Genomic DNA, 18,693 nt, shown 5'->3' with positions numbered 1-18,693 from the left:
TTCGTGAAGTTAATTTCTTCTCAACCAACATGCAAGAATTATGACAAGACTCCCTTAGAAGAAACTCTTCTTGAAGGCACTTCCGATAGCATTTCATCCACTTAATCTATGCTTAGCCAATCAGCAAAACCTGCTGTGGTGCACCTGGCAGTCTTCTTCCCTGACAGACTAGATCATCTCATGACTCATGATTGCAAGAGGACTTCTCAAGGTTTTGGAGTTTCTTGAAGCTCACCCGTATGCTGCTTTGCTTTTTCTGTTTCACTGTGACCTAGATCTGATGCTGTTATTACCTGCTTAGTGGATGGTGAGGCCTCACAGAAACATTCTGAGTAGCAATCAGTTCTTATCTTGTGAAATCATAGCTTGCTGTTCAATGTTTGCTGATAGCACATCTTGGTATAGGGGCACTCAAATACTGGTGACGTGTAAATGTATTCATATACCATCTAGTCAATGTGCATAAGTATCTCTGCTCAGAAGAGCCATGTAGTATCACCAGATGGTCACATGAATGCTGTTCTTGGACACTTTTGTCCCTGGGCAATCAGAAAGGTTTTTGGTATATGGCAACTCGTGTCTTCTATATGTGGGAGTGCAGATTTGTTGAAATAAAGCTAAGCTATGTGGCTTTTTTTTTTTTTTTTTTTTTTTTTTTTTTTTTACCATCAGTCTCATCTCATACTGTGAAAATGGATGTTTCCAACCCGCTTCTTCCTTCCTCACTGCAATTTGTTCAAGCCACACCCTTATCTCTCCATCATTGCAATAGTGATGGTTGCCTTCACATGTTGAAGGTGCTGTCTGAACATGTTTTGCCACACTGCAGTGTTTGCAGTGGCCAGCCATAAAGCAGATGGCTGGCTAGAATTTCAAACCCTTAATGGCTCAGGCTCTGGCTTCACCAAAAACTTCCCAGGGAAACTTTGGTTCTGTCTAAAAAAAAAAAATAAAATATGTGCAGATACTCTTGTACATTTTTTTTTCCTGAAGTGACCGCTGCGAGCCTCTTTATCCTTTCCTCCCACCCACTCATGCCATATGACACTCTCTAGCTGAGACCACTCCTACATTGTTTAACTGAATTTTCTGAAGAAGGGCTTTTTAGTGTATTCTCCAGGACTTCGCAGTAGTAGATGTTATTGTATGCATAGTCCCTTAACAATTCCATTGAGACTCTATGGTAAGTACACAGAATCACAGAATCATCTAGGTTGGAAGAGACCTCCAAGATCACTGAGTCCAACTTCTGGCCTAACACTAACAAGTCTTCCACTAAACCATATCACTAAGCTCTACATCTAAACATCTTTTAAAGACCTCCAGGGATGGTGACTCAACCACTTCCCTGGGCAGCCTATTCCAATGCCTAACAACCCGTTCAGTAAAGAAGTTCTTCCTAATATTCAACCTAAACCTCCCCTGGTGCAGCTTAAGCCCATTCCCCCTCGTCCTGTCACCGGGCACGTGGGAGAATAGACCAACTCCCACCTTGCTACAGCCTCCTTTACGGTACCTGTAGAATGCGATAAGGTCACCCCTGAACCTCCTCTTCTCCAGGCTGAACAATCCCAGCTCCCTCAGCTGCTCTTCATAAGACTTGATCTCCAGACCTCTCACCAGCTTCATTGCCCTTCTCTGGACTTGCTGAAGCACCTCGATGTCCTTCTTCTAGCGAGGGAACCAAAACTGAACAAACTACTTGAGGTGCGGCCTCACAGGAGCCGAGTACAAAGGGACAATCACTTCTCTAGCCCTGCTGGCCTCACTGTTTCTGATGCAAGCCAGGATGCTGTTGGCCTTCTTGGCCACCTGAGCACACTGCTGACTCATATTCAGCCGACTATCAACCAATACTCCCAGGTCCTTCTCTGACAGGCAGCTTTCTAACCACACATCTCCCAGCCTGTAGCTCTGTTTGGGGTTGTTGGGCCCCTGGTACAGGACCCAGCACTTGGCCTTGTTGAACTTCATGCAGTTGACCTCAGCCCATCGGTCCAGCCTATCCAGATCCTCCTGCAGAGCCTTCCTACCCTCGAGCAGATCAACACATGCACCTAACTTGGTGTCATCTGCAAACTTACTGAGGGTGCACTCAATGCCCTCATCTAGATCATCGATGAAGATATTAAAGAGAATTTGCCCCAATACTGAGCCCTGGGGGACTCCACTAGTGACCGGCCTCTAACTGGATTTAACTCCATTCACCACAACTCTTTGGGCCCGGCTACCCAGCCAGTTTCTATCTCAATGAAGCTTACACCAATCCAAGCCAAGAGCAGCCAGTTTCTTGAGGAGAATGATACTGTTACATACCTTGATCCACAAAACAGTGACTACACCTAGCTAGGACCCAAATATGTGCAATGTACCAGAAGGACATTTCATCCTGTTTTGGCCACAGAGCTCTTCTACTGAAAGCCATGCTGCTCATCTTCTGAACCTCTGTGGCAATGGAATCCCAAAGGTTATTATTCACCTGTGGCTGATGAAATGGTACCTGCCTTCAGTGTCCAGTTGCCGATTTAGTTCTGAGTGGCCAGAGTCAGTAAGGTTATATGAAGGACCATTGAAGCTCTTGGCCCTGTCCAAAAGCCAGGAGCAAATCAGTGCTCTGACAATGATTATTTACCATTTTCTCATGTTACATGCTGTATTTGGTTATGTTCAGTAACTCTGTAGTAATCAGACAAGATGGAACAGCAACTTGTCAGCTGATTTAATTAAAAACACATTGCTTTTTTTTTATTATTTTTTATTGCCTCTCACACATCATTAATATTCTGTCTAAGACACGCCTGCAATCTAAAGATTGGAATCAGTCTCACTGTGCTCTTTCCAAGCTTGAATTCCCAGACACACAAACCTGGGAAAGAGTTTTAAAGGGACAGGTAATAGTTAGAGACTAATCTGATTACATTGAAATGGACCACTCATTGGTCTAAATAAACTTATTTTATTAAGGAGTATTAAGGGACCAGTCTTTCAGGTTGCTGTTAAATGCAAGGCAGGCTTTGTTTCCATAAATATCAGTGAGAATAGAATATATTTAGGATTTCCCAGGAATCAGGTCTTTGCTCTGCAGACTTCTGTTCATTTAAACAGTTGGTTATGTAAATATATTAAAAAGAGTTGAATAAAAACACAACACACTTTTAAGCCCAATTCGGTATTTACATATTTAGCAACAGTGTTGTACCATCCCCTTTCTGGTGTGCCAGGTAGGACCCATTTCACAATGACAGTATATCAGCCAGCACTCAATTTACAACCAAATTACAAAGAAAAAAAATCCACCATTTAAAATCATATGCAGCAGTTTATTTAAACAGCGATTAGCTTTCATCAACAGTATGTGCATTTTTGTTTTCTTTAAGAAACTCAGCGATTCTCAATCACAGCTGCAGCCCTCCTGCAGCACTGTGTTACTCAGTGACTTGAACTGAGCTTTACAGATATTTCACAGCAAATTACCGTACAGGTTTCTTATGTTAAAATTAAGGCAACTGGAGTCAACAACCACTCCTGAATGAAGGTAAAAGCTTGAGAACATTTTGCATAACAGTCATCAGCGTAGCTGATAGCTATTAGAGTGCTCTTGTGCAGTAAGCCAACGCAGATACTATCTCTCTTGCCTGTCTGTTCCAACATGCATCTCATCTCATTTGCAACCCTTTGCTTTAATTAGCTGAAGTCTTTGCTTCAGTCTTTCATATGTCAACCAGCCTGTGTACACTTCCATATTTTTAATCAGTAGCCTGTTGTCTTTATTTTGTCATTCACACTAGCATATAAATCTGCCCTTCTTATGATCCTCACTGCTTGGTAGAAGTCAAAACATGCTGTTTAATTTTCCTGTTCACTGATTTCCATTTGTTTCATGTTCAAATGCTGGCTCTTTTTTCCCTTTTAGGCATGTTGTGAGCATTAAACTTAGTGATTAAGTGCCAAAAAAACAGCCCTTTTTCCCCTCCGCCCATGAATGGGTCATCCTAATCCTCACTTGGATGCTTACCTTACCTGAGCACTCTGTGTGTATGCAGTCAGCCTAAATGGGGCTGGCTGCAAGGGACTGCCACAGGCTGACATAGGTTAGCTAATGATGGCTAATAAAACAGGTGCAAAACTTATGTGCTCTCCTAGGGGTGTGACTGGTTTTTTGCTGCGGCTTCTCTTTCTTTTTTTTATTTAATCTACTACAGCAGAATATTTCATTTCACCAACAACACAGCTGAATCCTGAGACCAAGACCAGATGTAAAAGCATGAGAGGGTGGCATGTGGCTGTGCTCCGGCTTTTAATTTTTCCGGTTCATTGGTGGGGAATCCGAGGTTGTCTGTAGCTGTCTGACAGGTGGGGTGGCTGGCCCTGACATCTCTGCCTGAGGCTGATCCCCAAAGAGAGCTTGGAGCGTGGTCAGGATGTCATCTAGCTTCTGGTCCATCTGCATGACCTGTTAAAGAACCAGAAAGCAGATGAGCTGTCAAATGGCTACACATGCTGCTGGTGAGAGGCAGTCATTGGTAAAAAGCTCAGGGAGGTAAAAGCTTGGCAGGGAGTGCGGGCATCTGCAGTCCCCAAGAACTAAGAACTATTCCAGTTTTGTACAGTCTGCCTCTCTAGCTAATAGAAAGTTCAGGGATGCTCTGAAGTTACAGGGAAGGGCGTAAAACGATGTGACATGGCAGCAGAAGGCCAGGTTGTTTGGTAACCCCAGCACTTGACCCCCTCGGTCAGCCATTTTGTCTCCCAGCACTTTCCCAGCATTGACAACTTTTCTTGATGATGCATCCTGCAAATATTTGCCCTGAAACTATCTTTCCTTCTTAGGTTTATCCAGTCTCCCACCTCCCTTCCCCCCCCCCCCCCCAAAAAAAAAAAAAGAAAAAAAAAAGAAAAAAAAATCATCACCACCCCTAGTTTTGTTTTAGTATGTTATGCTTTCCATTCCTGTCATGGGAAACTAAACTGCTCCCCTCCCTTCACACTGGAAATAGATGCCTCTGTGATACATGTTGCAGCCAGAGATCCTACTAGATACGATGTTTATTCCCATGCATTGTTAGGAGGATAGCCTACCCAAAACCACATAATAATACCAATGACTTCATTTAAAAAAACAAACAACCATTGTATAGAAAGCTTGACATGTTAATTTCTCTTCTCATTTCATTGCACTCCATCTGAAACTTCTCATGCAGTCCCTAGACAGAGGAGTGTTTTCTAATTATTATTATTTATTTTAAGCAGGGGAAAGCAACTTTCAATTTCTTCCTACCACTTCTTGAAATCATGGCCTGTATCTAGGAGCCCAAAGGGGCATTACTGTGTTGCTGTGATAGGGCTTACATTCACTGCAGACGGCATCCTGCCTAACTTCGTGTCAGCCAGCAGGACAAGCTGCAGACTATTGACTGCTGTAGTTTGCTCTAAAGGCAAAACTGTGGCCAGCAGCTTGTAAGCCATTGGGATTGCTTATAATGATGCTTGAATACAGTGCAGCTTTGTGTAATAGACAAGCTCAAGAAAAATGAGCATTTTTAAGAACATTGGATGGTTTACTTTACAGTTATCTCCTGTGAAAGTCTGAGCCTCTGAAAACTGTGATCTGTCCCAGTGGGTCTAATAAACTTTGATACCAAACCTTTTAAAGTGATATCAGATCTAAACCGAGCTTTCATTAAAAAGGGAGAGAGAATGAGAGTGAGAAGGATTCCAGCCTTTTTCTGTGCAAAGATAACTTTGGAAATAACCATTGGCAGCATGGACTGAAAGTTTAGCACACAGAGATTGTTTTAAAAAACAATGTAAAGAAAATCACCTTATCTGCTTTCCCTTCCTTTGCCTTTTCTTGCACCAAGTATCTGCTCCCCTGGGGGCCCCTCAAAACTCAAGGTACCAGGAGCTTATTTAAACTATATCGTTTTGGCAACCACTTTTCTTTCCTATATACAATCTGCTGCTGTCTTGGGAAAGGAGAATTGGAGTCTCACTCCTGCCTCATGAGGGGAGACGTACTCATCTCTCAATTTGGATTTCAATTTTCCTTTCACAGATACTGTGTTCTAGCAGAAATGCCCCTCTCCTTGTCCCTGCTTTGGTGTGGTTATTCAAGGGCGTGGTCTATCCAAGGCAGTGTTTTCAGGCAGTGAAGAGGGGGTATTTCTGGTGTGGGTTGGCTAATATCACCTTTCACCATTACTTCTGCTGGGTGTTTTCAGGAGCACAGCTGGCACCTCCTGAGCAGTGGCCAGGAAGGGCAGGGCAGCACCTGTGGGTGTGAGAGGACTGGGGATGCTCATTGCAGCACTCCCCAGGCCAGGGGCACTTGGTGCTTGGCTTCAGGTGAGTCTTAGTTGAACAGCAACTCAAATATGTACTGATGTTCTTTGGTCAGGCAAAGGGACCCCAGAAAAATTACTTCTGCCTCTTGTGCCACCAGTGGCAACTCCAACTTTTCCCTTGTCTCATAAGCTTCTGGGAGAGAGTGGGCAATTGTGGCAGGTCCCTCCCTCTCTCATGCAGTCACTAACAGAAGCATCCTCTTCTCAGGCAAAGCAGAAGCATCCTCTGCTAAGCATGAACTTGGTTAGAAGTCTGTAAATCACTAGCAGCTGAAGGGTTAAGCAGCATGGAATTAATTTAAAAACCACAGCCTTTATTTTCTTCTCCATTCTTGAAAAGCCTGTTTGGCTGAAGTTCGTAATGACTCAACAGAATCTTTCTTAAGCAGAAATGTTGCACAGAGCAGAAACTAAAGCAGAATGAATACATTACAGTCGGCTAAAGAAGGTGTAGGCAGGGAAATGTGATCAGGCAGATGAAAGATCTTCTGGAGCTTTCTTTTGTAAGGCTTTGTTGATTTTGATCTGCATGCTTGATCTTAGATAAATTATGCCTGCATGTTCCATATCACTTAAACTTGCTATATTTCTCTGCATTTTGCTAACTCAGTAAAAGAATGCGATAGGAATAATTTCATGCACTTTTCTTTCCAGAAGAGGAGGAGGGTGGAGAATGTAAATATTCATTTATGGTGGAAAAAAAAAAAAAAAAAAAAAAAGAGAAATTGATACTTAAGGGAGTAGATTACACTATACCTCTGTCACACCTTCCTTGCAAAGAATTGCAAATGCTTCCTCAGCATTAACAAACCCAGGCTGCACAATTCTCCATCCAGACACACAGGAGAGTTTTAATGGACGTCTTTGAGATTAGAAGCAGGATGGTGCTAATTTAGTGACCTGTAAAATGTGGTCAGTGGCAAATCTCTTTTAATCCTTAGTTTTGTATTTTACTCACAAGATCAAGACACCACTTTCTTGTTTCAGAGACTTTAACATATGCCTAACTTTTAAAATGCAACTGAGCTGGTAAAACTTTATTTAGAAAGACAAATTCTTAAGTACCTTGTCAAATTGGAGCCTGTATAAAAAGTGTTCAAATCTGGGGGCTAGTTAATCCAGATTAAAGACTGACAAGAGAGTTTGGGACATTTAAAGGCTTGACTAAAGTCAGTAGGATAACTTGTAGGATTAAAAGACTTTTCACATGGATAAGGGTTTTTTTCAGAAAAAAGGCCTGGTTTTATATTTCTCTCAAACCAGCTAGCAGCTACTGCTTTCCTTAAATCTTGCTGCAAACAGGATGAGCTACTGGTTTTGAATAACAGAGCCAGACAAGTACATGGGTAAGGGGTTAAATTGTGCAACATGTTTCTCAGCTGAGTAAAGTGAGAAGCCATCCGGCCTAGCCGCAGAGTTTCCAGAGAGATGTGATCTGCCCCTCGCAGGCTCCTTGGAGACAGGTGAGTTTGGCAGCTGTCCATGGGCAAATGGCAACAAAACTTCTGCTCTCCCACATCACAAAAGAGCTCCAGAGACAACCTATAAAATTGTTAAAATGCTTTTATATCCTTTCAAGTGCCCTGTAGAAAGGAGATGGCAATAGCAGTTTAAAATATTACACTGTTGTTATTGGGGCTATGAGGTGAGTGAAGGAGTGTTGAAATGTATATTCATTTTAACATACCCCCTGCAAAGGGGCTGGATTCCACGGTGACATGCAGGACTGTTGAACAAAGAAAACCTCTTGCAGCCAGCTTCAGTGAGCCACAGCAAGCCCTGAAGGGGAACCAGGTAAGTCATCTTCTGGGGCACAGCATGTCCCTGTCATTAACCTTGAGCAACTGGTTGGCTTTCACATTTGTGATTGCTTTTAAGCCTCTCTTCCTGAAAGCTGGTTCTCAACCCCTTATCTGAATACCTCATTGAACTCCCATTGCAGAAATGCCTTGTGGCAAAGAGGATTCTAGGAGTGGCAGCAGCATGGAGAAGGACTGGCTCTTACTGGGGATTTGCCACATGCTGGACAGATTGCTAACTCCCCCAAGAGCTTTTTGACATGTTTTTGCACATGCACACTATAAACAAAATGCATGTGTGGAACTCAGTTGGAGCAGGCACATGATCTCTCCCAAATCCTCTCACTTTAATCCAGAAATATCCCTCCCCCCAGGTTGTGCCTATCTTTTTAATATTATTTCTGGAGGCTGGAAAAGTCACTATCAATTATGCGTACAACACACTAACCTGAACTGTTTCCAGAGGAGTAGCAGAAGGGGAAGGTGGTCTGCTGGAGCACTGAAGTAAATCTGTAAACCCACAAACATGCTCACATGTTACTAAGTAGGTGGAGCTTTGTATCAAAAGTTAAATCCCATAAATCAAAATAAATTGCTGTCACCTCCTTAAGACTCTGCTGTCTCCCTGCCCCTAGTGGCTCTACATGAACTGATCAAAATGGCTGAGCTGTACAACCTTCATGCAGTTGTCTGAAACATGTCTGGGCTACTGCTGCTAGGGATGCAGCATGAAATGAAGCAGGGAGAGAAGACAGACCAGTTTGTGTTATCAATCAAAATGTCATAGAGCAACAGTAAATTCTGCTGTTTTAAGCTGGATCAACATTGGCTTCCTATTTGCCTAATTCAAGCAGGGAAAAATATGAGACTGTGCCAATGGGCCAGCACAAGTTGTAGTGGCAGGGCTGCCACGCTGTGCTGTTGAGCCCCATGTCCTGCTATTGGAGCCACTCTATGATGAATGCTTTGGTTCTGGATGTCCCAGAGGGCATCCAGGCTTTCCCCAACATCATCAGCCCTCAATCTACAACAAAGAGCAAAAGTAAGCATGGATGACCAAAAGCCAACAAAGCGCAGTGGCCATGGGAGGCGAGCAAGGACGTTCCCAGAGTCTCTACAAGGTGTTATGTGGTATTTTCCATTGATGCTGCAAAATGAACCACACACAGCTCTGGGGCCAGAGCTGCTGTGGCCAGTTGCCCCATTGCATACAAACACAACTTTGCAGCCCAGGGTTTCCAAACCACCAGGGCCCCCACTGAACACCCCTTCTCTAGCAGAGGCCCACCTCTGAGCTCCCTGTCCTCCTACCACCTAGACATGCCCTCCCCAAAGCCTCCAATTTCCTCTGTTTCCAGCCTTTGCTGCAGCTCCATGCTCCTAAGGTAGCTAAAATGAAGCAGGCTCCATTTGCTCTGACATCCAAATACTTTGAGAGCTCTAACCCTGACTGCTTTGGAAAGAATAGTCTGATGGGTAGGACTTATTTTGCATGGGGAGAAGAGAGTATGTGAAACTTTTTCTGCCATGAACATTGACTTATTTCTAAATTTCCCATCTTGTTACCTGTCATAGGTCACCTAAGGTTTAGTTCACAGGGGAAAATGGTATTAATCTAGCAAAATCAAATACGATTTAGTTGAACTAGTGCAATCCATTTTATGGATGTTTCCATTTTTGACTTGTGTAACATATTGGTGTAGCTTAAGCTTGTTATCCAGATATCTGGGCCATTTTCTCATGTTGACCAGTTCTGTCACACAATTTTTCTCCTTGCACTAGATGGTGGACAATTTGATTAGATCCTTTAAAGCTTATGTTTATCTTTATATGCACATCTGGTCTTGTCTGCCTACAGTTACATCCAATTATTCAAACATACGAATTGCCTATCGTACAATTTGAAGTCTCAGCTGTTTATTTTAGGAACCACTTTATTTTTTAGCATGTCTCTGTATGGATTTATTGTCATCCAGAGACTGCTGATTCTAAGAAGGGAAATATTTTCTCTACAGCACTACATACAAAACGTAGCTCTATGCAAAACTCTCTCCATCTCACCTGACTTGTCCCCCATTAGCAAAATTTCTCTGAGGTTATATAGTAAAGCCATTTTTTCCCCACTTTTTATCATGGTCAACCAATGTGCATGCTGATGTGGTCTGTTGGAAGCTGTCTGTAAGGAAGCAAATAGCCATGCCAGCCACAGAGACCACGACTAGCTTGGGGAGACTTCTCTTGTCCAAGGTACAGCTCTTGTTCAGCCTCTGGGAGGCTGGTCCTACAAAGTGCTTATGGATGTGTTAACTTGAAGACTGCAAAGAATTTTGCTGAATTCAGCAAATATTTAAGTGCTTTACTGGACTGGAGCCAGAATGGTGAACAGTTTGCAAGACAATACCTTTAGGATAAGCTTATGGAGTCTCCTAAAGTACTCATCCACATATATACACAAGGATATATCTACATCACCATTTTTTCAGTCTCTGAGGAATGGTAATTAGTATACACCATGGCATCCTTTATGAAATGATTTTGGCATTAATATTATCAGAGAACTGGCAGTGTGTCTCTCCTCTTATAACAACAGCAACAACAACAACAAAACATCTTTGATAAACAGGCTTCCATTAACTGACTATTTTGGGGATGAGTTGTAACAGATTTGAAATTGGCCTGAATCCTAAAACAATGCTGTACCCCAAAGCAAGGTTGCTGGGTGGTATGAACACAGGGAAACATCTCACTGTGGCATGTCAATGGTAGCTGACTGCCAGCACTCCCAGTCCCAACATTTAGTTGTGCAGCTGCTCACTTTGTTCTGCTGAAAGTAAAAATAGTCTAAAAAAAAGGTTTAGTCAATGGGAACTTTTGCCACTAACCTCAAAAGTACACGAGTAAAAACAACACAGAAACCTTTTCCATGATAGCCTGTTCTGGAAGACCAATTCTCTCTGAACACCAAAATGTATATAAACCACCTGACTGTCTTCTTTGACTTATTCTACATACGTACCTCTTAGCAGATATCAGTTGTTTATTTTCATTCCATCAAACTTATCTGAATAAGTCCACAATTTTCCAGGCCTCCCTTCCTTTATCCCAAACATCCCCACCCATTCTTAGGTCAGGTGTTACAATCTTTGGCGGCCTAAAATATAGTAATCTTTATTTTAAGTATAGCTTCACTTGTTTTGGTTTCCATCTACATTTCCTGTTTAAATGAAAACACAAAGGTCTGTCCCTCTGTGCTTTGTTCCTGGGGTATTTCCTGTGGGTACCCTTTTGGTCAGCATTATATACTTATATTTCCTATGCCATGGTTGCAGTGATGAACCTCTGCAATAAATATATGAGTTGTGTTTGCAGTCTCTATTCCTGGTGTAAGATGCCATTTGCTTAATTGCTAGGCAGCTCTCAAGAGTTTAGCTCTGAATTTCTGAAACAGGTCTGGTTCACACAGATTATGTCATAAACTTTACTGCTTCAGTGAAGGTGTGACTTTTTTATTTTTTATTTTTATTTTTATTTTATTAAATGCATTCTGACTTCCTAAGTAAATGAGAGTTACCTCATCATGCATCTATGTTTTACAGCAGGTTTGGAGTAAGCTGGCTAGTTTCAGACACTTTTGACAGAGGGACAGAGTTCTTACAGATAGAAAGTTAGGACAGCTTACATAAAGTCTGCTACTTGTGCAGAAGATAGACATTAAACTTGGCGCTTCATTGAAGGAAAGACAGAAGAGGAAGGTGAACCATATTCTTAGACTCTAGAGAATCCACACAGGGTGCCCTGACCATAGGAAAAGCTTTATTCTCAGCTCTTGCCCCTCATTAGCCTCAGCTAATCAACCACAAAACACAGAGCTGCAGGAAACCAGGCAGCTTCTAATACTCCCAGAAGTATTTTTTCCCGGCTGAAGAAATTTGAGCAGTGCCACTACTTGAGTGGACATGAGAACTTTCCACAGCTGTAATTATGCAGCAGCACTTAGCTGCTGGATATGCTGCAACAACTGAGGGAGTTTATCTCATTTTAGCTACGTGCACATGCACCTGTGTGTCTGTTTGCAGCCAGTGCTTTGAAACATTTGTTTTTTTTTCCCCCCATGATTTTCCCCTGGTAGGTAAATCAGTCTTTGAAGAACTCCTTTTCTCCTGATTTACATACATAAATGGTTATTTTTGTTGCAGGACATTTCATTCTTCACCCTTCTCCAGATTCTGCTCAGATCCTCCCTGTAATCTTGCCATCTCTCTTTGCGACATCGCTGTTCAGCCACACCCTGGATGACGCACTGCCATTCCATAGCTCATTATTTTGTGTGGCTACAGGTCCTGCTGCAAAAACAGCATGGAAAGGAACAACACAGAAAATTAACAAAGCTAGTCCAGCAACAAAGGTGGATATGCAGCTACTGTGAGTCACACTTTAATTTCACAATAAAGCAGCCTTAGAACTTATGTTCTAAGATGCTGATTAATTTAATTTTTAAATCTCTAAACAATAGTGGATGGAGAGAAAAAAGAAGAAAGAAAATGTGACACTCAGTATTTAAATGGTGCCAAAGGAGCATTGAGAAAGAAGTGACCTTAGCCTTTCACAAGATGAATGTGTTAAACTCAGCATTTTAGAAGGGTGTAATGAACTCAGTATTTATGCCTCACCTAAATTTTTAAAGAAATAGTACCAAACCATCTACACTCTGTTTGTTTTGCCTTTACTTTTGCTTTTTTAAGCTGTATTAAATTTTCTCCCTAAGAACAAACTTTAGCCCCACCAGCCTCATGACTGTTTTTTCTTAGCTTAGCTGCAAGGATTACTTATGCTGAAATCAGTGCATGAATTCACTTAGTCCAGGTCTAATAACCTGATATCTCATTATGCTACCATATTGTTAGCACAACCAGTGGACTGTGTCTAACGGGGTAACATTTATATACCTTATCACAAGTATTGATACACAGCTTCCCTCCATTGACACACTTGCACAAACAAAAGCTTTACTTCAGGTTAGCAGTCCATCTTTTCTTTTAGGTTGGCAAGAAAGGCAAAGGGAGAGGGAGTGTTGCTAGTGAGCACAGGCATTATGGTGATGGTGATCTAGATAGTAAGACGTGTAAATACTAGAAGAGTTCCAGGCTGTTCTTGGAGGACTAGACCAGGACTTCATAAACCTGAGCTCTGATTTACTCCCCAGCACAACCTTCTTGCATTTAGGACAAATCACTTTCTGGATAACCCTCATCACCCTCATCAACATTTCAGTCCCATGAATCAAATAATCTGCCATTCCTCCTTTTTTTTTTTTTTTTTTTTTTTTTTTTCTGGCATGAAACCGTATGAAATTGATGTGAGTCTTGGTACAAAACAGAAGTCACAGACCTACAAAAGATCATTGTAGTCTAAGATGTTGACTCAACTGCTGGCATTAGGAAGGAAGCAAGAGAAGATTGCTCCATGTTGGAAGATGACAGGAAGAGAAAAGTTGGTGGTGTCGCTTTGTCTTTCCTACTCTTGGCTCTTTGAGGATTGAACTGGATGCAGCAGAGCAAGTGTAAAGTATGGCACTGTAGTTATGCCAGGAAAAAAAATAATTATATATATAAATATATGTAAAAACAGAAAGCAAAAAAAAAAAAAGATTGTCTAGAGATCCGAGGGTGTCACCTGGGAGGCCACCACCTGGGCTTCACTTTTCATTTCTGCCAAAGAATTTTTAGCTGAACCCTTTAGCAAAACTTAGGGTTGGTCTATGCACAGACTTGCGCTGATGTCAGGAAATCAAATCTGCAACACACCTTTCATTGTTCCAGCGGAATCTGTGCCTGGACACTCTTTTTGCTGTGCCTTATTTCAGTTAGACTGATAAAATAAACTTGATAGGAGCTAACTTGTATAGATCATGGAAAGTGAAAACCGTACCTTTGTACTATGCATGATTGAAAAGTGTGAATGAAAACTTCTTCCCTTACTTCTCTTCAGCTCTACATGGGAAAACCCTCTAGGGTCACCTTTATATAAAAAAATTCATTGAAACTCTCACACCCTCTGAGAAATACCACAAGTCTTGCTTAATGCATGCAACACAATTTGAGGAAGAAGCTACAGAAGCACAAAGTAGTGCTATGCATTTAAATAACAAGGATTACAAAACACCATTCTCTGCTCATTAAAATACAAAACCCAAAGCAAGTAAAATATTATCAGACAGTGCTGATTGAGGGTGTAGCTGTTCTTGAATCTTATGATTCAAACATGCTTTTCTGCACCCTATGGTTTTAGCCTGTCTTGCTTATCTGTCATTTGATGAATTTTACTAGCTTGCTTGTGTATATTGAGCCTGGTTAACAGCACTGTCATGCATATATTTAAAAATAATTCTTAAAAAAGTAATGGGGACTGGGTGGACTGTCTGATCTGTTTTTGCAGCCACAGTGACCTCACATTGAGGATGTTTCTGTATCAGCTCAGTTGCACCAGGCCACAGTATTTGTTCCCAGATCTGCAAAGCCAAAGGCACAAAATACAGGAAAAGCAACTACGCAGCAAGAACCGTTTTCTGACTTCAGATGAGATTTCCCAGCAAGTGGAGGGATCTGAGCAATAGGAGGGCTGAGGGTCATAAATTGGTGCATGAACTGTCTATAGCTACGGTAATTGTGGATGCAGAACATGCAAAGAGACCGCAGGGAAAATGAATTTGACTGGATTTGTCTTTTTCCTCCTTCTCAAGCTAGAGAACTAATTGCATAATACATTCTGTAGCTAAAGAGATGTCCACAGGGACTTAAAACACTGTTTGAGAGTAGGAGACTGAGTGAAATATTTTTTTCCCAATCCAGAAACTCTGCTGTGGATCTTTTCCTTTTCTTTTGTGCTTGAAGAATAACAGTGAATTTTGAAAAATCAGCATTGCTACATCCCCAGGGGAGACTCAAATAAAGCATTAATTAAAGTTAAGAAAGGGAGGTGTCTTATTTGAACTCTGCTGAGCTAGATGGATTACCTATGAGAGCTGGCATTGACAGGACAGCTGTATGAAGAAGCCTGTGGCAGAAGTACCAGTGTCTTACACAAACAACAGGAGACAGGGCGGGAGACTCAAAGCCATAATTGTTGGATAGATTTCTTCCTTGTAAGGCATATGCTAAGTCAGCAGAAACCTCCTTGAGTTTTCTGTTGTGAAGCACTGCACTGTTAATTAAGGAAAAAAAAAGTCTGATGTATTTAGTATCACTCTTTAGCCTTATACTGCAGGGAATACTGCTGGGGAGTCCATTATAGGTCCTGCTCACAGAAACTATCATTGTCCTCTTGCACGCCTCTTCTTTTTCATATTATATCATTGCAGAGAAAAAGCACAGCAATAAAAAGGAACATGTATTAACATGAACATTGAGGTGTAGGAGTATGAGAATGGTCTGGTAAGATTTCAATGCCCCAGCATTTAGTAAAATAATTTGAACTGGTGCTGGAATTTAATTAAGATTTTGGATTACTGGCTTTTTTTGAGGTTCTACAGGTAAAGCTGGGAAGCCATAGAACACAACTTTATGCTGTGAGTGAAAACAGCTAAATAAGCTAATTGTGTCAATAATGTGTCAATAAGCTAAAATTCATAAATAGATACTTGTTGGGACTACTGAGACCCTGGAGATTTAATTGCTTAGCTTCACATCTACGTGCTCATATATTACTTTTCCTAACCATGAACTATGACTTTGATCTACAAACTCAATATAATCCATAATATGTCAAGTGTGTCTAAGCTGTATTAAAACTGCCTGGGTTATTTTTGTTCTGCAGTGTTTCTCATCCCTTCAGAGCAAGCTTATTTAGCTCCATATGGAACTAGTTATCAGTGAGAAGGGAAGTAAGATAGCTATCTTTTCGCTAATTAATACTTTAGAAAGCTTTCACTTTCATGTTTTCATGCTTATTAAAAATCCCGTCTGTGACTGGGTTCTGTCTTTCTGCACCAGTATAGCATAAACCAAAAATGACCATCACCATGAATACATTATATTGAGGCTCTGGTTTTGGCTGTCTGACCACTGTGCTTGGGTTCCTTCACTGCCTGCCCAGCCATGAAGCCAAGATGAAAGAGTGCTTAAGCCCTGCTCTTGCTGCTGCAAGGCATTGCCCTGCCTACCCCAGGAGCAGTGTACTGCCCTCTGTCCTGCGGTACATTTACATGGTCCATCCTTGCTTGGTTCAGAAGGAAGACCAGGAAAGCCAAGTGAGGCCACTTTTCTATTTCCTTGCACCATCCCAAGACTGTCGTTTTCTGAAATTCCCCCAAAGCAATCACCACTCTTTTGAACAGTTTTTTTACCCTTAATTTAAAGATAATTTGGTTAAATCTACTAAACACAAAGCCAAATAAGTTAAATAACTACAGATCTACTTTTTTTAGCATCTTCAGTGATATCAAAACAATGCTGCGAGCACTAGCTGCAAAAATATTAGGAAGAGTTTTCCCTAGAATTAGAATAAAGGAATATGAAGCAATGTCAGAATAAGCCTAGGGTGTGGACACCAGTCTCTTGCTTTCAGTGTAAGACTCCTTCAATGCATACCTGTCTCCAGCTCCACCAGGTGACACCATTGCATGTGTACTAGTAAGAGAAAACTCTCTCCATTCTCTGGCTCTAGGTTGCACTGACCCATGGGAGCCCAGAAGAAAAGAGTTTTGGGGAACTGTGCTGTAGCTGGCCATGTGCCTTGAAGATATCTTGGAGTGAAAGATACCTTGTCACAAGACAAACTCTCTGGTGGCAAACTAGTGCTTTGATTTCTCTCCTGTCACCTCTTCTCATACAAGCATGTGAAGACACTGACAGGCCAGAACCAGCTCTCTGTCCTGCCCCAGCCCTTGTCACCAAATCAGTCAAGGTAAGAGGTCCCACCATGCAAGGTCCTCCCATCCCTCCCCCAGCCTTGCTCCTAGGACCATTGACACCTCCTCCACCATACTTAAATGGTTCTTTTACTAAGGCAAAGGTCTAAGTGAACCAGGGCCATGTGCGGTGCTCCAGTCAAGGCACCCCATAAAAAAAAAAAAAAAGGCCAGAGATCTTCTCCCTACCTTTCCTTACCTCTGGAATACTCACCTGAAATGTCTATGGTGAGGAACACAATTGCTTTTTCTAGGAATTTGAACTAAGGCTTTAATTAACTAGGAACTGTATTTCCTATCCTGCAAAAAGATTCAAGATAAAAAAAAGAATCCTGCAGACACAAGACCATGCCAAATGAGGATGAAAGCAGAAAATTTCATTTATTTGTTATGAAATCTAGATTTGTTCCTTTTTTATTTGTTAATAATTTACAGAAGACAAAAATTACAGAAATATAGGACCCCACCTCTATTCATTTTGAAAACATTGAAATACCTGTATTCAGATCCTGACTTGTTTTTCCTTATTGTTCCTAAAATGTTTATCAAACTCAACACAATTTTCTGAGACGTAGTGGTTCTTGCACATTTTGCTAAGGAAGAAGTGCTTCTATGTAAAAGCTCCTGACAACTCATGTTCAGTCATTTTTGACAACATATGCCTAAAGCATGTATGGTCTTGCATAGACACACAGGGTGCAAGTGCCAGGAACCAGGCTCACTTGCACAGCCTGGGAGAGATGCAAGTGATGTGCTAGGCAAAATGCAGGACCTCTGGGTCTCTACTCCCCCAGGCAGTCTAGGGGCACTGAGCTGAGCCCTCTCATGCCCTTTATTTCCTCTCCTGATAATGCAGGGAGATGTTCACACCTCGTTTCAACTCTCACAATCTACTTGCTGTTCTCTCTATCACAGGAAAGGAATGGAAACATTTTCATTCAAAATGTTTCTGTATGATATACTTATCGGCAGCCATCTATTAAAAAAGATCTCCCATAGCCTGCTGGCACAGTGTGGAGCCCTGCACATTGCATGGATGTGAGGCTTCCCCCTGCCCAAGGAGGCTGCTGGTTTCCTGATGCTAGGGACCTCCACTGCATGCCCCACATCTGCAATATGGTCAGCGTCTGCCATGTGGCCTCTTACACGTTACCACTGTTTCATCGCTATTACTCTTCACCTCTATCATCTTCCCTTACAATAAAGGTGGAGAGGAGCAGGGTCCCCAGGGCCAGAACTACAGCATGTCCCAGTGGGGTAGCCAGACATACTCAGCACTGTGCAAGCATGTCAGGGCTCATCCCCAGTGCTGGAGGTCTAAACATGACGGAAACTCCAGGAGGGATACTATCTGCCATGTTTTGAAGGAAGGGCACTGGTATAGAGGCTGGTGATTTAGTCCTCATGGTCTCCTTGGCTCAGACTCAGCAAAGCAGCTATGCGCACACTTGGTAGGAAGCACAAGAGGTATCACTGAGACTTCACCCTGCCTTTGAATGTCCATCTTGTGCATAGCCACATGCAAATGCACACATGGCCTCTAGGTGTAATGGGGCTTCCAAGAGGCTGAGTTACCTCCAAGGAGAAGAAACCATCACCAACACAAAGTCACAACTCTATCTATCTGTGGAAAAAGATAGGCCCT

At 42.0% G+C, this 18,693-nt stretch overlaps 1 protein-coding gene and 1 non-coding gene across 2 annotated transcripts in view; both read right to left on the bottom strand.

The window, feature by feature from the left end:
• Nucleotides 1-2,943: 2,943 nt before the first annotated feature.
• LOC118160543 (potassium voltage-gated channel subfamily KQT member 1-like) overlaps nt 2,944-18,693 on the bottom strand; it is a 521,743-nt gene continuing 505,993 nt past the window's right edge. Inside the window, 1 exon segment of the mRNA XM_035315348.1 lies at nt 2,944-4,453. Within this exon segment, the coding sequence (XP_035171239.1) occupies nt 4,298-4,453 (156 nt within the window). The 3' untranslated portion in view covers nt 2,944-4,297.
• On the bottom strand, nt 4,876-4,988 carry LOC118161018. Its single transcript, XR_004747830.1, has one exon. It is a non-coding gene; the product is annotated as a U6atac minor spliceosomal RNA (small nuclear RNA).

Source organism: Oxyura jamaicensis, chromosome 1, assembly GCF_011077185.1.
Source record: "Oxyura jamaicensis isolate SHBP4307 breed ruddy duck chromosome 1, BPBGC_Ojam_1.0, whole genome shotgun sequence".
Taxonomy (NCBI): domain Eukaryota; kingdom Metazoa; phylum Chordata; class Aves; order Anseriformes; family Anatidae; genus Oxyura; species Oxyura jamaicensis.
Note: the sequence above shows the minus strand (reverse complement) of the source record. Positions and strands in the feature narration are given on the sequence as shown.